This window comes from Acanthisitta chloris, unplaced genomic scaffold (genome assembly GCF_000695815.1).
Source record: "Acanthisitta chloris isolate BGI_N310 unplaced genomic scaffold, ASM69581v1 scaffold21140, whole genome shotgun sequence".
Taxonomy (NCBI): Eukaryota; Metazoa; Chordata; class Aves; order Passeriformes; family Acanthisittidae; genus Acanthisitta; species Acanthisitta chloris.
Window position 1 is genome coordinate 18,594 of NW_008650201.1, and position 16,906 is coordinate 35,499.

The 16,906-nt window shown below is 38.8% G+C and overlaps 1 protein-coding gene across 1 annotated transcript in view; it reads right to left on the bottom strand.

Moving 5' to 3' along the window:
* LOC103811137 (pleckstrin homology-like domain family B member 2) overlaps window positions 1-12,472 on the bottom strand; it is a gene marked incomplete at its 5' end in the record, with an annotated part of 28,005 nt that extends 15,533 nt beyond the window's left edge. Inside the window, 8 exons of the mRNA XM_009084091.1 lie at window positions 406-505; window positions 1,098-1,238; window positions 1,923-2,096; window positions 2,977-3,090; window positions 6,312-6,401; window positions 7,139-7,249; window positions 7,980-8,135; window positions 12,344-12,472. Coding sequence (XP_009082339.1) covers window positions 406-505; window positions 1,098-1,238; window positions 1,923-2,096; window positions 2,977-3,090; window positions 6,312-6,401; window positions 7,139-7,249; window positions 7,980-8,135; window positions 12,344-12,472 — 1,015 coding nt within the window. The remainder of the gene's footprint in view (window positions 1-405; window positions 506-1,097; window positions 1,239-1,922; window positions 2,097-2,976; window positions 3,091-6,311; window positions 6,402-7,138; window positions 7,250-7,979; window positions 8,136-12,343) is intronic.
* Window positions 12,473-16,906: the final 4,434 nt, after the last annotated feature.

Consider the following 16,906-nt stretch of genomic DNA (forward strand, 5'->3'; position numbering starts at 1 on the left):
ATCTGGGCAAAAATATATGCCTGTGAAACACAATTTTTAAGGTCACAACATTAAAAAGAAAGGAATAAAAAAAAAGGAAGCAAGATGCAATATATTGCTTCAAAATCACTCACAGAAACTATCTGGTTAACACAAAGTGTATTTTTCAATATACTTTTCTTGTTTACTGGATTATATTTGGTGTCCACGTACTTCAAAACTGCACGTGCACCTGTCATAATATTAATACCTTATTTTGCCGATATCAAAAAAGTAAATTACATTTTGAGCTTGCTTTTTTTTTCACCAAGAAGTAAACTTTTATCGTGCAGACCTGTTGATTATAGCAACAGCAGTTTCAGGCTTATTTCCTGAAAAACTGAACACTGACTTTAAACAGAAATGAAGCAAGTAAAAAGGCCTTACCTTTGTGCATCCTTCTCGACTCTGACTCTTTGGTCATGGTTGCCAGGCAGTGAGGAAGTACACTCCCACAGCTGTTGCTCTGTCCTAATGGCAAATGTCCCTGCAGGAAATATTGTAAATACGTGTTTAAAATTACATTTCAAGACCTTTTTTTTTGGCATCAGCAACTAATGGTAAAATAACTTGCTTTGTCATGAGTATCAACATCATGTTATATCAATCAGCCATGAATGTTACAGTTGTGCACAGTCTCCATCAGGCCAAAATGTTTTCAAAGTAGTATCTCCACCTTCCTGCTGTTTGTTGATTTACCACGCCATGAATAAAGAGTATTTTCCCTTTACATATAACCTTATCTTTGCCATTTAGAGGCCTCAAGGAGGAAAGGAAACAACATGTTTTGTCTCTAGAATCAATTCAAACAAGCCTGAAAATACAATCCTTGAGATAGAAACCCTGCATTTATGATTGATGTATTATAGCATGGCAGAGGTCAGAATAATGGCTGGAGTTAAAGAAGGCTTCGTATATATTCCCACATGTTAATAAACCTGAAGTTCTTTCAAAGCCCATTTCAGATGTGAATTTGGGGGATTACATAATGCTTACAGTGCTACCCAGCCTTACCTCTTAACACAGTAAAGGCTTTTACACAGACACTGGAAGGCTATCAACAGCATGCAGCTACGTACTTTGGATGCAATGTTTCGCCCAAGCGTAGCACTGTTGAAGTGTGGTGATACAGATGGAGTAGTTTTCTTACGAGGTAACGTGTCACTCATGTATGTGCATTCCCTGTGCTGCTTCTTGCGCTCTTCCATGTTTCTGAAATGCTTCAAATGCAATTTGTTAGTTTTGACAACATGAATTGACACACTTGCTCAGCTATGCTCTATTCAGAACATACTGAAGTTGATAGCCTGGAGAGAACAAAATCTAAACAACAGAGTACCTCCTGCTTCACAGTGCTTTCCAGGATTTCTACAAATATCACATTACAATCACACTGATTTTAAAAAAAACATTAAATTCATGTGCACATTTTGTGTATGTTTCCCTGTACCTATTTTTTGTTTGTTTGAAAAACTCAAGCCTACTGTACAAGTGGAATCCAATAACAAAGGAAAACTTTTATTTACAAGTTGTCCTAATGAATTGGTGGCTTAAAACCACTACAGCTTTTGAAAGGTATTGTTCAAATGTATATGAACAATTAATTTAGGATTTCAAATGTAGCCACATGTATTTTATTGCTGCAAGTCCTCTGACAGTTACAATGGCTCCTGAATATTAATATCAGCCTCTGCATTGATAATATAAGGGGAATTTTTGTTCAGTAACATTCTATAATGCATTGTGTTGATGTTTAAATGAGCAATGCCTTTAAGTGCAAGCATGATCAACTTATGATCTATAATATCACTCTAAAAGCTTCACACATAAATCAAATCCATGGCCACTATAACAAAACCAAACCAAATAAAATAATGCCAAGTTATCAGCTTTGAATCTGTTACCTGTTGTTGCCTGCGGTGTTTCTTAGCTGGCAGAGGTGGAGGTGTATCAGATAAAGGAATAGGATCTACATGAGTAGCCATGACCTCAGGCCAATGGACTGATGGAAGTTGAGCAATAGAGCGAGGAGAAAGAGAGTGAGGAAACACAAATCCAGAACAGAGAGGTGATCTTAGCTTTATAGAAAAAAGAGAAATTACACACAGAGTTTTCTTTTTGGAATTTCTCAAGAGATACGGCACATACAAGCTGCAGTTTTAGCACTGTGTTTGTTGGCATGTTTAGCAGGAAAGAAGGTGTGTTGTATTGCAACTCTCAAGGCATATTGAGCTACCAGAAGCAGCACAGAAATGCCAAATTCTAAACCAGTTGCTGCCTTATTGCAACACAAAGTTAGGTAGCTTTACATTCATAAGTATATTCCATTCCTTTAAAAGGGGATTTATTTCAAATTCGTTTAGGTTGTTACAAAGGAAAAAATATCACAAAGAATGAGGAAAAGAGAGAGTAAGCTAGAAGACAGACTGGACAGATTCTGTATAATACGAGTAGAATCTTCTACCTAAGATAGGTAGAAGCTACTCATCTCCCACACGTATTCAAGATACACTTCTACCACCTTACAGGAGGGGGTGGGGGAAAGAAGCTACAAAACACACAAAATGAACACCTGAGCACCATCGATCAAGTCATCACTATGCATGTTCACAGACTGTTTCCCAAAGGTGCATTACATTAGAGTGTTCAACAGGCAAAGATTGTCACTTATTGCTCCTTGCATCATAAGCATTCAGGGTTTTTAGCCTTCAGAGTCCCATCTACCTTATCAAAGACACTTTACAACTGGAGTAGTCCTGCAGCTTAACTATTAAACCTATTATCCAACTTGGTAACTGGCAGATGTCGATTTGCCTTAGGGTCAATTTGTTACATGTTGAATAAAAAAAAAAAAAAAAAGAAAAAAAGAAAAAAAAAGTCAGCTGTGAAAGAACAATGCAAACAAAGGGAAATGTCTCTCAAACAAACCTCTTTATTTTGTGGCTGGCTCGTCAGCACAGCCGTGGAAGGCTCAGTGGCAACTGCTTCAGCATCTGTGGGGGTCTGAGTGGAAGGGGATATACTCGTGGAATTGCCATACAGCTCACTAATTTCACTTACACTGATATAGCCCTAAAAGGAGGAATGCAGAAGTTAAAAGGAGCAAAAGCCAAAAGACGTGCAAGAGTATTAATGTACGATGAAGGTTAGTTTAGAGTGATACAGCCAAATATTTGTTATCATTGAAATATTTAATCATAAATTAAATAAAATCAGCATCAAGCCTTTCAAATGTTAAACATTTGGGTTCTGAAAATTGTTCTTCATTTAATTCCAAAAACATTTGTGCAATCAAAATGCAAATGTGCATTAAGTGTCCAAAAGATTCTACTAAAATGTAAATACGCTTTGGAAATTATGTAGCTCTTTCTCAGGAAAGCAGGCTGGGGGATAAGGAAGAACAAATCTTATTTTTATCTCTTAATTATTTTTGTCCATGTTTAAATAAAATACCCTGACTTGTGTCTTGCCTAACTTATTAAGCTAATTTGAGTAAACCAAATGACTAACAGAACTGGGAAGAACTTGCATAAGGACAAGCCATTGCTATAAATTACACTAACACAACTTCCATTTGCATTGTCTGGAAGACACCTTTAACTTTTATACATTACCAGAAGAGTCAAGTAAGATGCTGTTAGTGCTAGCCCCACAACCATTACAATTTGCCTCCTTTTTTTTAAAAAAATTATTTAAACAGTCATACAGGAGGTGACAGACTGAGAGATGACAAGGACATCAAGAACTTGCTGCTGCCTGCAGAGAAGATGTATGCAGGCAGATTTGAGATACAATGGCAAAATACAATTATTGCATCTGTTTTGGTCTTAACTGAACAAAAGTTATTTAAAAAATAAAATATGGATTCTAATCCATTGTGTACAGGATGCCAGGCTGTGCAAAGTCAAATGACCTCTTTTCTTATCCATAGAAAGTAAGACTATGCAAAAGGAAGTTGAAGCAATGCTATAAAAATGAGATAGACATATGATTATTTTTTAAATCAAGATGGTAAGCTGCTTTTACATTGGCAATGTGTTGCAGGGGCTATGTTCTGATTACTGCACCAGCATAGTGACATAGAGGTTTGTATACTTCAGCAATTCAGTAAGGGAAGCCACAGACTCCTATAGCATTTCTTCTTTTTTAAACTGCCTAAATTTAGCAATGATCATAGAAGGCAAGTTGAAAAAATGCTAACTTTGCTATTTATTAGCCTAATTTTCAATGTATTTTATCAGTTACTTCAGGCAGATAAGGCAATTCTGGAAAATTAGGTATCATACTGTGAACACAGCACTCTACAAATAAGAGGCAAATTTTAACTCTGATACTATTTGATGATCTATTAAATGAAGACACTGAGTAAGACACTAGTTTATCTCTCAATGCGTGTGACCATACTACAGTAAAATAGAGTCCAGTATGGAATAACATAAAACTTGCTTAACCATCTTGTAGTAGCAGTTTATCAGTAACCAAGTCCACAAAGGCAATATTGCATTCTTTTTTAAAGATAACATCACCATTATATGAAATTTATTTTACCATTATATGAAAAACATTCAGTTCTGACTCACAGTGCCAATGAGGATTCACCATGGGGGTAAAAAACCAAAGAATAAATGACTGTACTGTGCATTAGCTCAGGCCCCTTATTAAATTAAATGAAATAAATGGGTTTGAGTCAGATTAGTCATCCAAGTCATTTTGTCAATGCTGAACTTTTACACAGCATTGATTTTCCTTGCTCAGTAGTGGGATAAGTATCCTGCCTCTTTATGTGAGGCTGTGTTACTCTCTTGCTGTGTAGGCAAGCTTCATAATGGATGGAAGAGAGTTACAAATATGTGCTTTGGTGAAGAGGCCCTGGGAAATATTGGATCACAGACTTGACTGATGCGTGAGCAACCACATGGTGAAATTAACTTCTGCATGCCAGCACAAGTGTGCCATTCGGTGCCTGAGTTTTAAAGGAGCCAGAACAGTCAGTGAAAAATTAAACTGGACTGAGACAAACACAACATCTGGCAAAGAAAGGCATTTCTTTTATAGGACAGAGCCTATGAGAACACTGAGGATGAAACAAATAACCCATGCAGTCCCTTCTCTTACTTGCCTCGGAGTACATCCTAACTGACTTCACTGCAGTGAACAGAATGATGCCACTGAATAATCCATTTCATTAAAAAGAGTGTTGGTTCACTTAATGCAGTTGCATTTTGAAATAGGTGATTAAACAAGCCATTACATGGCTGTGAAGAAAAAAAAAAATCAGAGATAGCACCCACTTTCTAGTGAGATACTGAACATATCCACCTCAAAAGGAAAAATAAAAAGAAGCTTAGACTTGCCAGATGTCCTGGTGGGAAGTCATATCACAACCTAGGACACAAAATCTAAGCATCTGCAATGTGGCTTGCAATAAGGAAGGGTGCTCAATCCCACTGGAACGTGAAACTTCACACCAGGATCTTGGAGACCAAATAAGCAAGATCCTGATTCCCAGGTGCTGAAAGGATGTGTGTGGTTTCTTTACACTTCAAGAGCCAAATTCCCCACAGTGACACCTACACCATTGTGGCAGGTGTGGCAGACCTTGTTCAGGGCTTTGGTACAAGCAGATCCAGCAAGTCCAGTCAGACCTCTCAAGCAATAGTTAATTAAGCAGCCATAAATACCTGTCAGTGTATTTTAAATGCTAATTTTTCCCCTCACTCTAACTATTCAAAAAAGTTAAATAGCTCAATATATATCTCACAACCACAACAGCTTGAAGTCTTCAATTCAATGCATTTTAAAAAGAACAAAATGTACACTTGTCATGCTTTACTAGAGAGCCTTAGAATAAGGGAGGGGAGGCAATGTCTACATTGCAAAAATAAGTGCAAAAATAAGACTGAACTGTATTTGTAAAGTCTACAGTGCAAAAATAAGACTGAACTGTATTTGTACTTGAACAGTTATTCCCGGACCTCATTCTTCTTCACATCAATGAGGCTTAATTGTCTATTTTGAGAAAATTAGACATACACACACACTTCACACACATAAAAACAATCATTTTTCCATAGCAAGAGATTAAGGCGATACCAATCACATCTGTGAAAATGTCAAGAGAAGCTATTTTTGCTCACTCATGAATTTGAACTTCCATTAATAACTCACAAAAATATATAAAATTACTCGGTAAAGATGTGATGACTAGGACTTCACTAAATACTGGAGTGCTTTTTTATGAAGTGTTATTAAAAGTTACTTATGGTAAAGTCAAAAACAGTGAAACTCTTTACCTCTTTCAGACTATTGGGACTGACAGGAAATCCCTTTCCTCCTGAAAGTGTGGAATATTTCTTTTCCAGATTACAGAGATTCTCTTTTTCCTGTTAAAAACAGACATTTTATGGTAAATACCAACAGTCACGTTGTGAAAATAAATGTCAGCTGTTTTCCTAATTGTGTAAAGAACCATGCTGGGATAGAAGGCAGAAACTGCACAGCTGAGCTTCAGCTTCATCCATTTACAGCAGAACTGAACAAAAAATGGTGGTACAGAATGAAAAGCTAGTGCAAGATTTTATTTAATAGCCACAGCCAAAACAAGTAAGTGTTCCTTCAACATCTTGAAAGTGCTGATTCTGCTTAGTGAACTAAAGGTGATTTCTCTCATGATTGAAAGTCAAACATAAAATGGATGAAAAGGGTTCATGTCAGCTTCTCATTAACCAGATAACATACTGATACTAAGTAGCTCATCTTGTGGTCTAGCAGGGGCTATTGCAAGTCAAAAATCTGAGCCCTCTATGCACAGTTCCAGCAGCCTCACAGGGAGCACACGCTTCTAGCTTCAGCACCCAGGTGGGTGCCTCTGGTTGAGTCCTCTGGAAAGGAGGCACCTCACTAAAACCCTTTTGATTATCAAATGCCACTAGGGTTTTCTCTTCAGAAATCTGATGATTAATTGAAAAGATTTTTTTTAAGGTGGATGGATACGAACCTTGTCTAACACATTATACCCACTTGCTAGCTTCTGCACAACTGATGCTTTCGTTGTGCTCTACATTCTTTTATTCTATGAGACACTCTTATATTACATGCTAAAAATGTCAGAAAGACTCACCCTTTGCAGCATCATTATTAAGTTGTTTTTCTCCTTTACAAAATGATCTTGTTCTCTTTGTGCTTGTTGGACAATATGATTGGCTTGTTTTTTGAGGGCAGAAATCTTTTCCTAATATGAAAAGAAAATAATCACAATTTACATGTTTTATTTTCAAAGCACATGACAACTTGCAGCACGAATCCTATTCATGAGAGTTCACTCATTCTTATGAGTGAAGCAGCAGGAAAGGAAGTTTCTATAAGACAGTTCATTGCTGTGGAGATAATTAAATATGATTTAGACAGTAAAGAGACAACTTATTCAAGACACAAAAGAATAATTGCACATATTCTTTGATAATACAGTGACTAGCATCCATATACTGAAAAGAACTGGCTTAGAGATCCAACCTCTGATCTCTGAAAAACTGGTATTTAATTAGTTGAGACAGGTCCTTTACAACTGATTTCTAAAATTACTGTATTTTCTTAATTTGGTGTTCTATTATTTTCTTAACAAAATCATTTGACATCAACATCAATCACAAATCTAAATTAACTGTAGTTATGTCCAGAGTGTACAAGTTTCCTTTCTTAAAGAACTGTAAACAATTCTCTGGAAATTTTTTTTTTGCAGCAAATTAAATGGTTTAATTTTCAGGGCATGAAATGTTATTGATTTGTTTCCTTTTGGAGAATTGCATGATTTGATCTGTGTGGGATGTTGCTGGGACATTGTCTTTGCTCTGTTTCAAAAGCTTTTTCAAAGAAGAAAGTTTTGCATGATTTCTTGCAGACGGGCAGATTGTAGATCCATTTCATCTCCTTTAATGCTCAACAACAAGTGTTAGTGCTTTTACCTTTCTACTGACAATGCTGCGCTGATATTCAGCTACTTCATGCAGGAGCTGTTGGGTCAGATTTTCCTTCTCTTCATCTAACCTGCTTTCATGTTCAAGCTGCTGAAATTCCAAATCTTCGAAGTGTTTGCTTTCTATGTCCAGAAGATCAGCATCCTTAAGGGGGGAAGAAAAGGCAACATAAGAAAGTAATCATGCTTTTGACATGACACTGACACCAGAATAGAGGTGTTTACACAAAGATCAATCTAAAATTATGTATCTCATACATGTCCCACCAGGAGCTCAATGTTTTTAATTTCCTACTGTCATAATAAGAGAGCAAATAGGGCTAATTGTTATTTTGATGTTGCTTTCTCCATCACACTTACCATGTCTCCTGCTGAGAAGCACCTGCACAGTGAGGGAGATGTTTTGCAGTGTTCAGAGCAAGCTGGAGCCTCCCAAGCAGGCTGCTCAGATTGCTCTGCTGTTGCCTAGAGGGGACACCACCAAAGGCTGAACCCATCTGGTGATTGTCACATGTCAAACTGGGAGAGCATCTGCTTACCAACCAAAGGACAGAAAGTATCATCCCAGTAACACTGGAGAACTCATTATGGGAATGCACACTCAAACAAAGAAATCTGAACTGCAGTTAGAAGCTCTTGAGGTCTAGTCCAAGTACCAGCACTGGTACCCATTAACAGACACACAGCTAGATAAGGCAAAAGAGACATGGAGCCGTGTGCCACCAGCACACTCTCAGCACCACAGCAGTCATGTCCAACCAGGCAAGCTGCCCAGCCAGAGGCTAATTGTGGACACTGAACTGGAGCTGAAAACTGCAATTAAGGATCTAGTCATCCACCCTAACCAGCAGGCATGTAACTTCAGAAAAGCTATCAGCCCACTTTTATGCATTCTGCCAGATGGACAACAGGTTTTGTGAAAAAAAAAAAGAAGTGGAATGCTGCAGAAAAGACCCAAGAAATAAGAACACACCTGTCTTCCACTTAGGGGTGATCAGGTAAAAATCATGGTGCTTTTCAGTATAAGAACTAAATACTAATATTTCTCCTGCAGGATCTGTGCATTCATAATATGAATTCCTGCTTACAAATTTCAGAGTTCTGAAGAAAAGTTTTTTTTGAATAATCACAACATTAATACATGCCAAGGTTCTCTAAAATAAGTACATTGTACATAAGTTGCTACACAAGAAAATCTACATCCTGGAAGCAATTTATTATTTTAGAGGAATGCAAACTTACTCCTTTTCTTATTTCAACCTAAGGCAAAGGTAACTGCCATAAGCAGATAGGTTTCTATGAAAGGCATTCAACAGCAACTTCCAAAGTACCAGGAAAAGATACAGGATACAGAAACTGAAGGAAATACCAACATCTTCCCATTATTATCCAGAAATGTGCCCTTCACTTGTAGGAGATGGTGAAGAGATCAAAAACACAGGTGTGAGCTAAAAATTACATGAAAACAGCTACCTACAATAGGGAAAACCTTCACTCAAAATGGTCAGACATCTTCAGCATCCAAAATAAACAGAACAGCTTTGCCTGAGCCATGAAAGTCAATAAAATCAGCCTATTGCATACCACATTAATTGCTACTGAGGCAGAAGAACAGACTTTAGAGAAGGCAACCAATAGGCAAAAAGATGACTCGGGCATTTAAAATATACTTCCTGTCCAACAGGGAGAGTGTATATGCAGGTGGGACAAAGGGAAGCCAAGAGTCAAGAAGTCAAGAGTCAGCTCCCAACCCAAACTCCAGACCCACCCTGCAGCCAGCTGCTACAGTGAACTTGGCTTTGCACTCCGCTGGGCACAAAATACCAAGTTACTGAAGCCCCAGAGACAAAGCAATAAGGTAATTCATCTCCTTCACACCTTCCTCATTGGCAGTAAAGTAGCACAACTTAACCTGCTGCAGACTCAGGTATTTCATAGAATGGTTTGGGGGTGGAAGGGACTGTAAAAATCATTTATTACCTTACACTAGACCAAGTTGCTCAAAGTCCCATCCAACCTGACCTTGATTGAACACCTCCAGCTGCTCTGGGCCACCCGTTTCTGTGCCTCACCACCCTCAGATTGAGGAAGAAATCCTTTACTCAAATATACACCTGCTGCCCTACAGTTTAAAGCCATTACCCCTTCCCCCGTCACTACCTGCTCTTGTAAAAGCTCCCCCTCCAGCTTTCTTGTAGCTCAGCTTTAGGCACTTGAAGGCTGCTATAAGGTCTCCCTGGAGCATTCTCTTCTGCTGGCTTAAGAATCCCATCTCTCTCAGCCTGTCTTCATAGGAGACATGCTTCAGCCCTCTCATCATCTTTGTGACCTCCTCTGGACTTTCTCCAATAGGTCCATGTCTTTCTTTTGTTGGTAGCCCCAGAGCTGGGCTTATTTTGGGAGAAGATGGTATTTTCTCTGCTTCACAGAATATTCAGAGTTGGAAGGGACCCAAGCGGATCATCGAGTTCAACTCTTCGCCCTGCACAGGACATCCCTGAGAATCACACCATGTGCCTGAGAGCAGAGTTCAAGAAGGGTTTGGACAATGTTGGGTTTGGTGCTATGACCACTTTGTGGGGAGCCTGTTCCAGTGCCCAGCCACCCTCTGGGTAAAGAACCTTTTTCTAACATTCTACCTAAACATCCTCTGACACAGCTTCTATTCCCTCAGGTCCTGTTGCTGGTTGCCAGAGAGAAGAGATCAGTGCCTGCCCCAACACTTCCCTTGTGAGGAAGTTGTATACAATGATGAGATTTCCCCTCAGTCTCCTCTTCTCCAGGCTGAACAGATCAAGTGATCTCAGCTGCTCCTTATGTGGCTTCCCCTCCAAGTCTTTCACCATCCTCATTGCCCTCCTTTGGAAGCAATTTTGGGTACAATACTTGCAGTAATTTCATGACTGCTCTCACACTTGACATCTATTTGAAAGCTACTGTGCACTAATTCAGTGCTAACTTCTACTGCATTGACCACAGCAGCCACAGCTAACTTCCACTACAACTGGCCTGGGATAATAGGCAATAAGACTAACCAGACGCTTAAATACACTCCACATTTCAGGTTTTGTCCCACTTTCAAATCTGAAATTGTTATTAAGACAACTTGGAAGAAACAAAAAAAACTTTAAAAAATTTAACTGAACAATTTCTAGGAGCCTCTTGGTGGTCAATAATGAAAAAGGATTTACTACCATCCCACTGTAACAGGACTGCAGTTTCTCAGGAATTAATACCTTCAAGCATGTGACAGCAGAGGAAAGGCTTCCTTTCCTTTTAATATGTATGAGAGATTACATAACACTGCTTTTATTTCATTTTTGTTACAGTAACATATGAAAATCTTGAAGTGTCTCAAAACCAGCATACTTCTGCAGTAACTGAGAATTTAACACTGTTATTTCCAAAGCTGGACTCTTTTTACTTTTTGCTCTTTGAAAAAAACCCAACATAGAATTCTGCATATAAAACAACATCTAAAGATTATTTCCATCCAATAAAGCAGAAAAGCTTTATTTTCATCACTGCTATTATAGCCCTTATTCCTGATATAAACACACAAGACAGAGAAAAAGAATTGACTTTCAGATGGCTTCATGAACTTGTTGTACTGATGTTTTGAAAATTACTTCTCTCCTCACTAAAGCAAACTATATGTGCTGTATAACCCACTTAACATTAATGAATACTAAGATTTTTTCCACAGAAAATAGCAGTACCTTCACAGACAATATTGTAGCTTTTTTGTTTACAAATAATACAAACGAATATCAGGTTGCATTAGACTTCATGCCAGGCTTATTTATAGCAATGTGCAACTGTTGAAAATGTAGGACAAAATAAAGCTATTTTAATAAGCGATAAAATCTTCACAATTAATTTTTCAAATCACAGTTCTTGGATAGCAGCTAAGTTTTATACTGAAAAAAAAAGAAGTTATCCATGGCTTCACTGAGACAGCCATTTACTGGCCAATTCCTGTCTTTGCTCACACCAGGTAAAGAACAATGCTCCACCATCCACCTAAGAGTCACAACAGCTTCCACACCACTCAGCAGGTCTAAGGCACCAATTACAGGCAAGTAGCCCAATGCTTTAAAAACAGTCAACACAAAATGGTTTCTAATCCACCCATTTGCACTGTACTTGTTTGCCATCATGCACATAATCTATTATAAGCATTCCACAAAAAAACATAACCCTCATGACTATTGACAATTCCAAGTTGCAGGTATGTTCAGACGCTGGATACTTGAAAGAGAATATGTTACACTTAACTAGAAAAAAAAGATTAAAAAAATTAAAAATCAACAAAATAAAAAAGTTAGTGCAATCTTGAAACTTGCTACTGACCCTCTTCAGCTGCTGCTGTAACTGTTCCCTCATGGACTCAGGACAATTATCAAGCTGCGTCTTCTGCTCGGAGTAAAGCTCCTGAAGCCTCTCTAGTTTTTCCCTCTCAGCATCAAGTTTTAATTTTTCCTGAAGCATGAACCAGAAAATAAAAACAATTACCTTCAAACCCAAGCAGTTGTTAGTGATTATGACGGTGCGTGGCAAAATGTTAACGAACGGTTGAAGCATGTGGGTCAAAGACAGAAACCTCTTGTTAGTTGAAATGCAATGGTGGGATGCAAAATTATTGAAACAAAACATTCATCATTTTAATGGGGTGATTAATTCTCTCCCTTGTCACTGTGTTTTGTACACAGGCCTGGATGATGCCGTTAAAGCCAAAAACAGCCCAAACACTTGTCTCACCTAATGAAAAAAAAATAAGGAAATGGTAGCCATGTTAGCGAGGTAACTGATGAAGCTGAGAGAGAAAGGGTAGCTTTTAGAAAGCAAAATGGATGGAAAATGACTGTCGTCTGGCAGTGAGGGGGAAATGGATCTTCCCAGGAGAACGAATTACATGCCTGTGTGGCTCTATACAGATAAGTACATTTAGCAAGCAGAGAAAAAACAGAATGAGCCAGAGATTTATGAAGGAATAACTCTGGGCCAGAAAATCCTCTTGCAGCAGAAATGTCAAGTGATACAGCAGATTTGCTTCAGGATACAGGAACTGTAACCTGTTCATGGGGATCAAAGGGGACAGCTTCACCTCTCTGTTCTCCTCCAGCTAGTTAGGTTTTCCTATCATTCCATTCAAGCAGCAGGACTCAGCACGCTGCTTCTCATCCTCCAAAGTTTCTGACCTTTAAATCTAAATACTTCATGGTTTACTGTGCAACACTACTCCAAAGACTGGCTGCAGATCACTGAAAGCTATCTTGTAGACTATTATTTTTCTATGCACCAGAGTCTGGGAACCAATAAATCCAAGCACAGAGCATTTTTTCCATGCCCAACACAGTAGATGCATTTTTTTCAATTGAACAATAACTGCAAAAAAACCCAGTATGCCTGATATGCTAGGCATAAGTAATCAACTAAGTCCCTGAAGCCTGGCTCTCTGCTACCTTCTTGAATCATACTGGTATAGGTCTCTTCTACCTCTTGTTCTGTAGGAATGCATCTCCTCTCAGATGGTCTCTAACCCTCTTTAATACTCAAATATTAACAGTATTGGCCCCAAAATTTCAGCAACTTCCATCTCCTCCAAGAACAGCTGAATTCTGTTACAGCAACTACTCATTTCTCCTCTTTCCAGTCCCAACTAATATTTAATTTTAAAATCAAATGTGTGGTGCAGCAGGTGCTATATGATCACACACTGCATCACCCTTATGGCACATGCCATAGGAGAAGGAACTTCTTTCAGTATACAGTACTTGTCATTTCAAACTGTGGGAAGGTCTTTCTCCAAAGCCTCCTCTTCTTTGCTATGCCTGACAAGGTTCTCAAACCCTTATGCATGGAAGAGGCATTATAATAAGCATATATTAGCTGCCTGATTTCCTTATGATTTTATCTCTAAATCTGAGTGGGATCAGGGGCTGGAATTTAGCTTTCCCGGTATTTAAACACAACAACAGGAAGCATTTTTATTCAAGTCCAACATCAACCAGATCTCCAGCTCCATTATGTTCATTTACACGTGCAGCTTTTCAGTTCATACAATCAGATGAACAAAATGCTGAACACAATTTTAATTTTTTTAAGCTTGTGAAAATGAGCAACTGAACTGGCATATTCAATTACTGGACTCTCTGTACTAGCTTCTGGTTTACAAAAGCAGCAGCAGCAGGGATTAGAAATACAGAGCATGTAGCATGTGCAAGCTGTACAATGAGGGAGAAGCATGCAACTCCTAAGTGGTTGCTTCTAGAGCTCTGTCCCCAAGAAGTCCCATTTGCTGAATCATGTTTACTTCCAACACAGAAGGAAATCTATGAATAAACTGGTAGTTCCCCCCCTCACAAACTTGACTGTCCATTTAACATTCAACCTACGGTCTACCACATTATTTCACACTTTCCTTTTCTGCAACCTAGCCATCCAAAGCAGCAAGGACTTCTGTGACCTTAGCTGCAGTATCGTGCCTCTGAAGCTATTAATAGCCCTCTAAATGTCTATGCACTGCAATAAGCATGCTTATTCATTAACAAGCAAGTCAAATCTCCAGTGTGAGGAGACATCATCAGCCAGTATAAAACTCTCCGAGAATCCTCCCTGAGATACTGTTACTTCCCTCAAGAAACTAGAAATGTATTCCTTTGAGGCTGAAAGTGATACTCATCTGGTCTATTTATAGCATAGGAAGTGCTAACATCCCACCAAACTGGCTCCCTTCAAAATGTGCAGTCTTAACAGGAAATATCACTTTCAGCAATGAGAGGCATTATATGTTTTGCAGCTGTGGAGTTAAGTTCGTTGACATCTCAGGCTGTGCGTTGGTAATGTCCATTTAATTCACAAAAAGTAATTTGATAAATAAATGAACCACGATAATTTTTTTCAGACAGTCTTTTCTATAAATGAATCAAGGCAAGTTCTCCTGGAAGGGAAAAGATTTATAACTTTGCAAGCCAAGTGCAAGATGCAGTCAAGGCAGGTCTGCAGCTGATTCTGCGAGCTGTTTGCTCAAGAGCAGCCAGCAGCAGAGCTGTGAACAGAACCCGTGTGCTCCCACTGCTCATCCTCATTTAGCTGCATGAGCTTGTACTTGTTAAATATTCCTCTGCAGACAACCACTTCCCAGACCCAGTGCTGACGCCAGAGGCACAGGAACTGCAGTCTGGCTGAATTCTTAACATCCTGTTTCCAGAGAAAAGTAATACAACATCTGGTCTTCGCCTACTGCCCAACTTGCGCTATCATCTGCCTCTAGATGCATGTTAAACAAACTTGAGGTCAGCCAGGATACACAGCAGGACTGAGCTGTGGTTTGATGATGCTGTGGTAATGTTTGGATCTGTTTTAGAGGATTTCTGAAAATTGTGAAGGATAGCAGTAGAAAGAATTGATGTGTGACACTGTTCCCCAACAGCACAGACATGGGATGTCAGAAAAGCACACATGGTATGAACAGAGACCATAAATGATCAACATGGCTCACAAAAGGAAATAAATCTTGAGATCTGGTAGAAATGATTTCAGGTCAAAGAAAGAGAAAAAAAAATAATATATATATAGCACATCCACCCTCCCAAAAGAATACACAAACAACAAAAAAAACCCTCCAAAAACCAAGGTATGTGCAAATAAACCTACAAGCCATAAACAAATGAAAAGAAAAAGAAAACAAAAACAAAACAAAAACAAAAATCTGAATGCCTTCCCATACAGTAGGCTCTTATACTTTCAATGTTCCAGTCTTAAGTAGGATCTTCCTCAGTCCAACTCACCTATAAAACATTGTGTTTTAAGGTAGGAACATCTCATAACCCACACTAAGCTTCAGGCATGCACACCCTGTCTCTCAGTATGGAAACAGCTAGTCTCACGAATCTCACAGGTTTCTAAGAAATAAGGAGAAGCACATGCAGTTCTTTGAAAAGCCTCTCCATCTCATCTTCATGCTTGCACCTCTAGCCAAACTTTTTCTTTACACTGCAAAAGAACATCCCTCCCTTTCTCCTACTGCCTGCCTACCGTGGCAGCTAAAAGTGGAGGACAAAAAGTAGACTACAGAAATGATTCCTTTCTCCTTGGAAGTGGTGTGGTGCAACAGGGTTTGTCTACTCAGTAAACTATTTTGGAGAGTAAGTGAAAAGCAGGGAAATTTTACTTTAACAACTCGCTGACTAAATTGGCCTAATTCTTGCCATGCATTTGTAAGAAAAACTCCCTAAAAAAAAGCAGGCAGCGAAACTATCTGCTCTTCAGGGGATATTAATTGAAAGGGGTGAGTGGGACACTTGGGGAAAGTGTTAAACCTGAAGTCTACCCACTCTTCCAGCACTCTTGCAAACTGAAAGCAATTCCAGTACTATAGCTGATACTAATCAGACCACATCTAACTGATTAAATAACCCCACTGAAATGAAACACTTCCCTGTGCAAACCTCTTCTGTATTTTCAGACTACTCTTTCTTGCATTCCTTGATCTCTTTCAGAACAGAAGCATAACACTTGCCACAATTCGTTTGTCGAATCCTTGCCGGTTTCGTGACAGAAGCCATTAAGAGAAAAAAGTATGCCAGGCATATGAAAAGACTAACTGATTAAATAACCCCACTGAAATGAAACACTTCCCTGTGCAAACCTCTTCTGTATTTTCAGACTACTCTTTCTTGCATTCCTTGATCTCTTTCAGAACAGAAGCATAACACTTGCCACAATTCGTTTGTCGAATCCTTGCCGGTTTCGTGACAGAAGCCATTAAGAGAAAAAAGTATGCCAGGCATATGAAAAGAAAAGAAGACAGAAGCATAAAACTTGCCACAATTTGTTTGTCGAATCCTTGCGGGTTTCGTGACAGAATCCATTAAGAGAAAAAATAAAAAGTATGCCAGGCATATGAAAAGA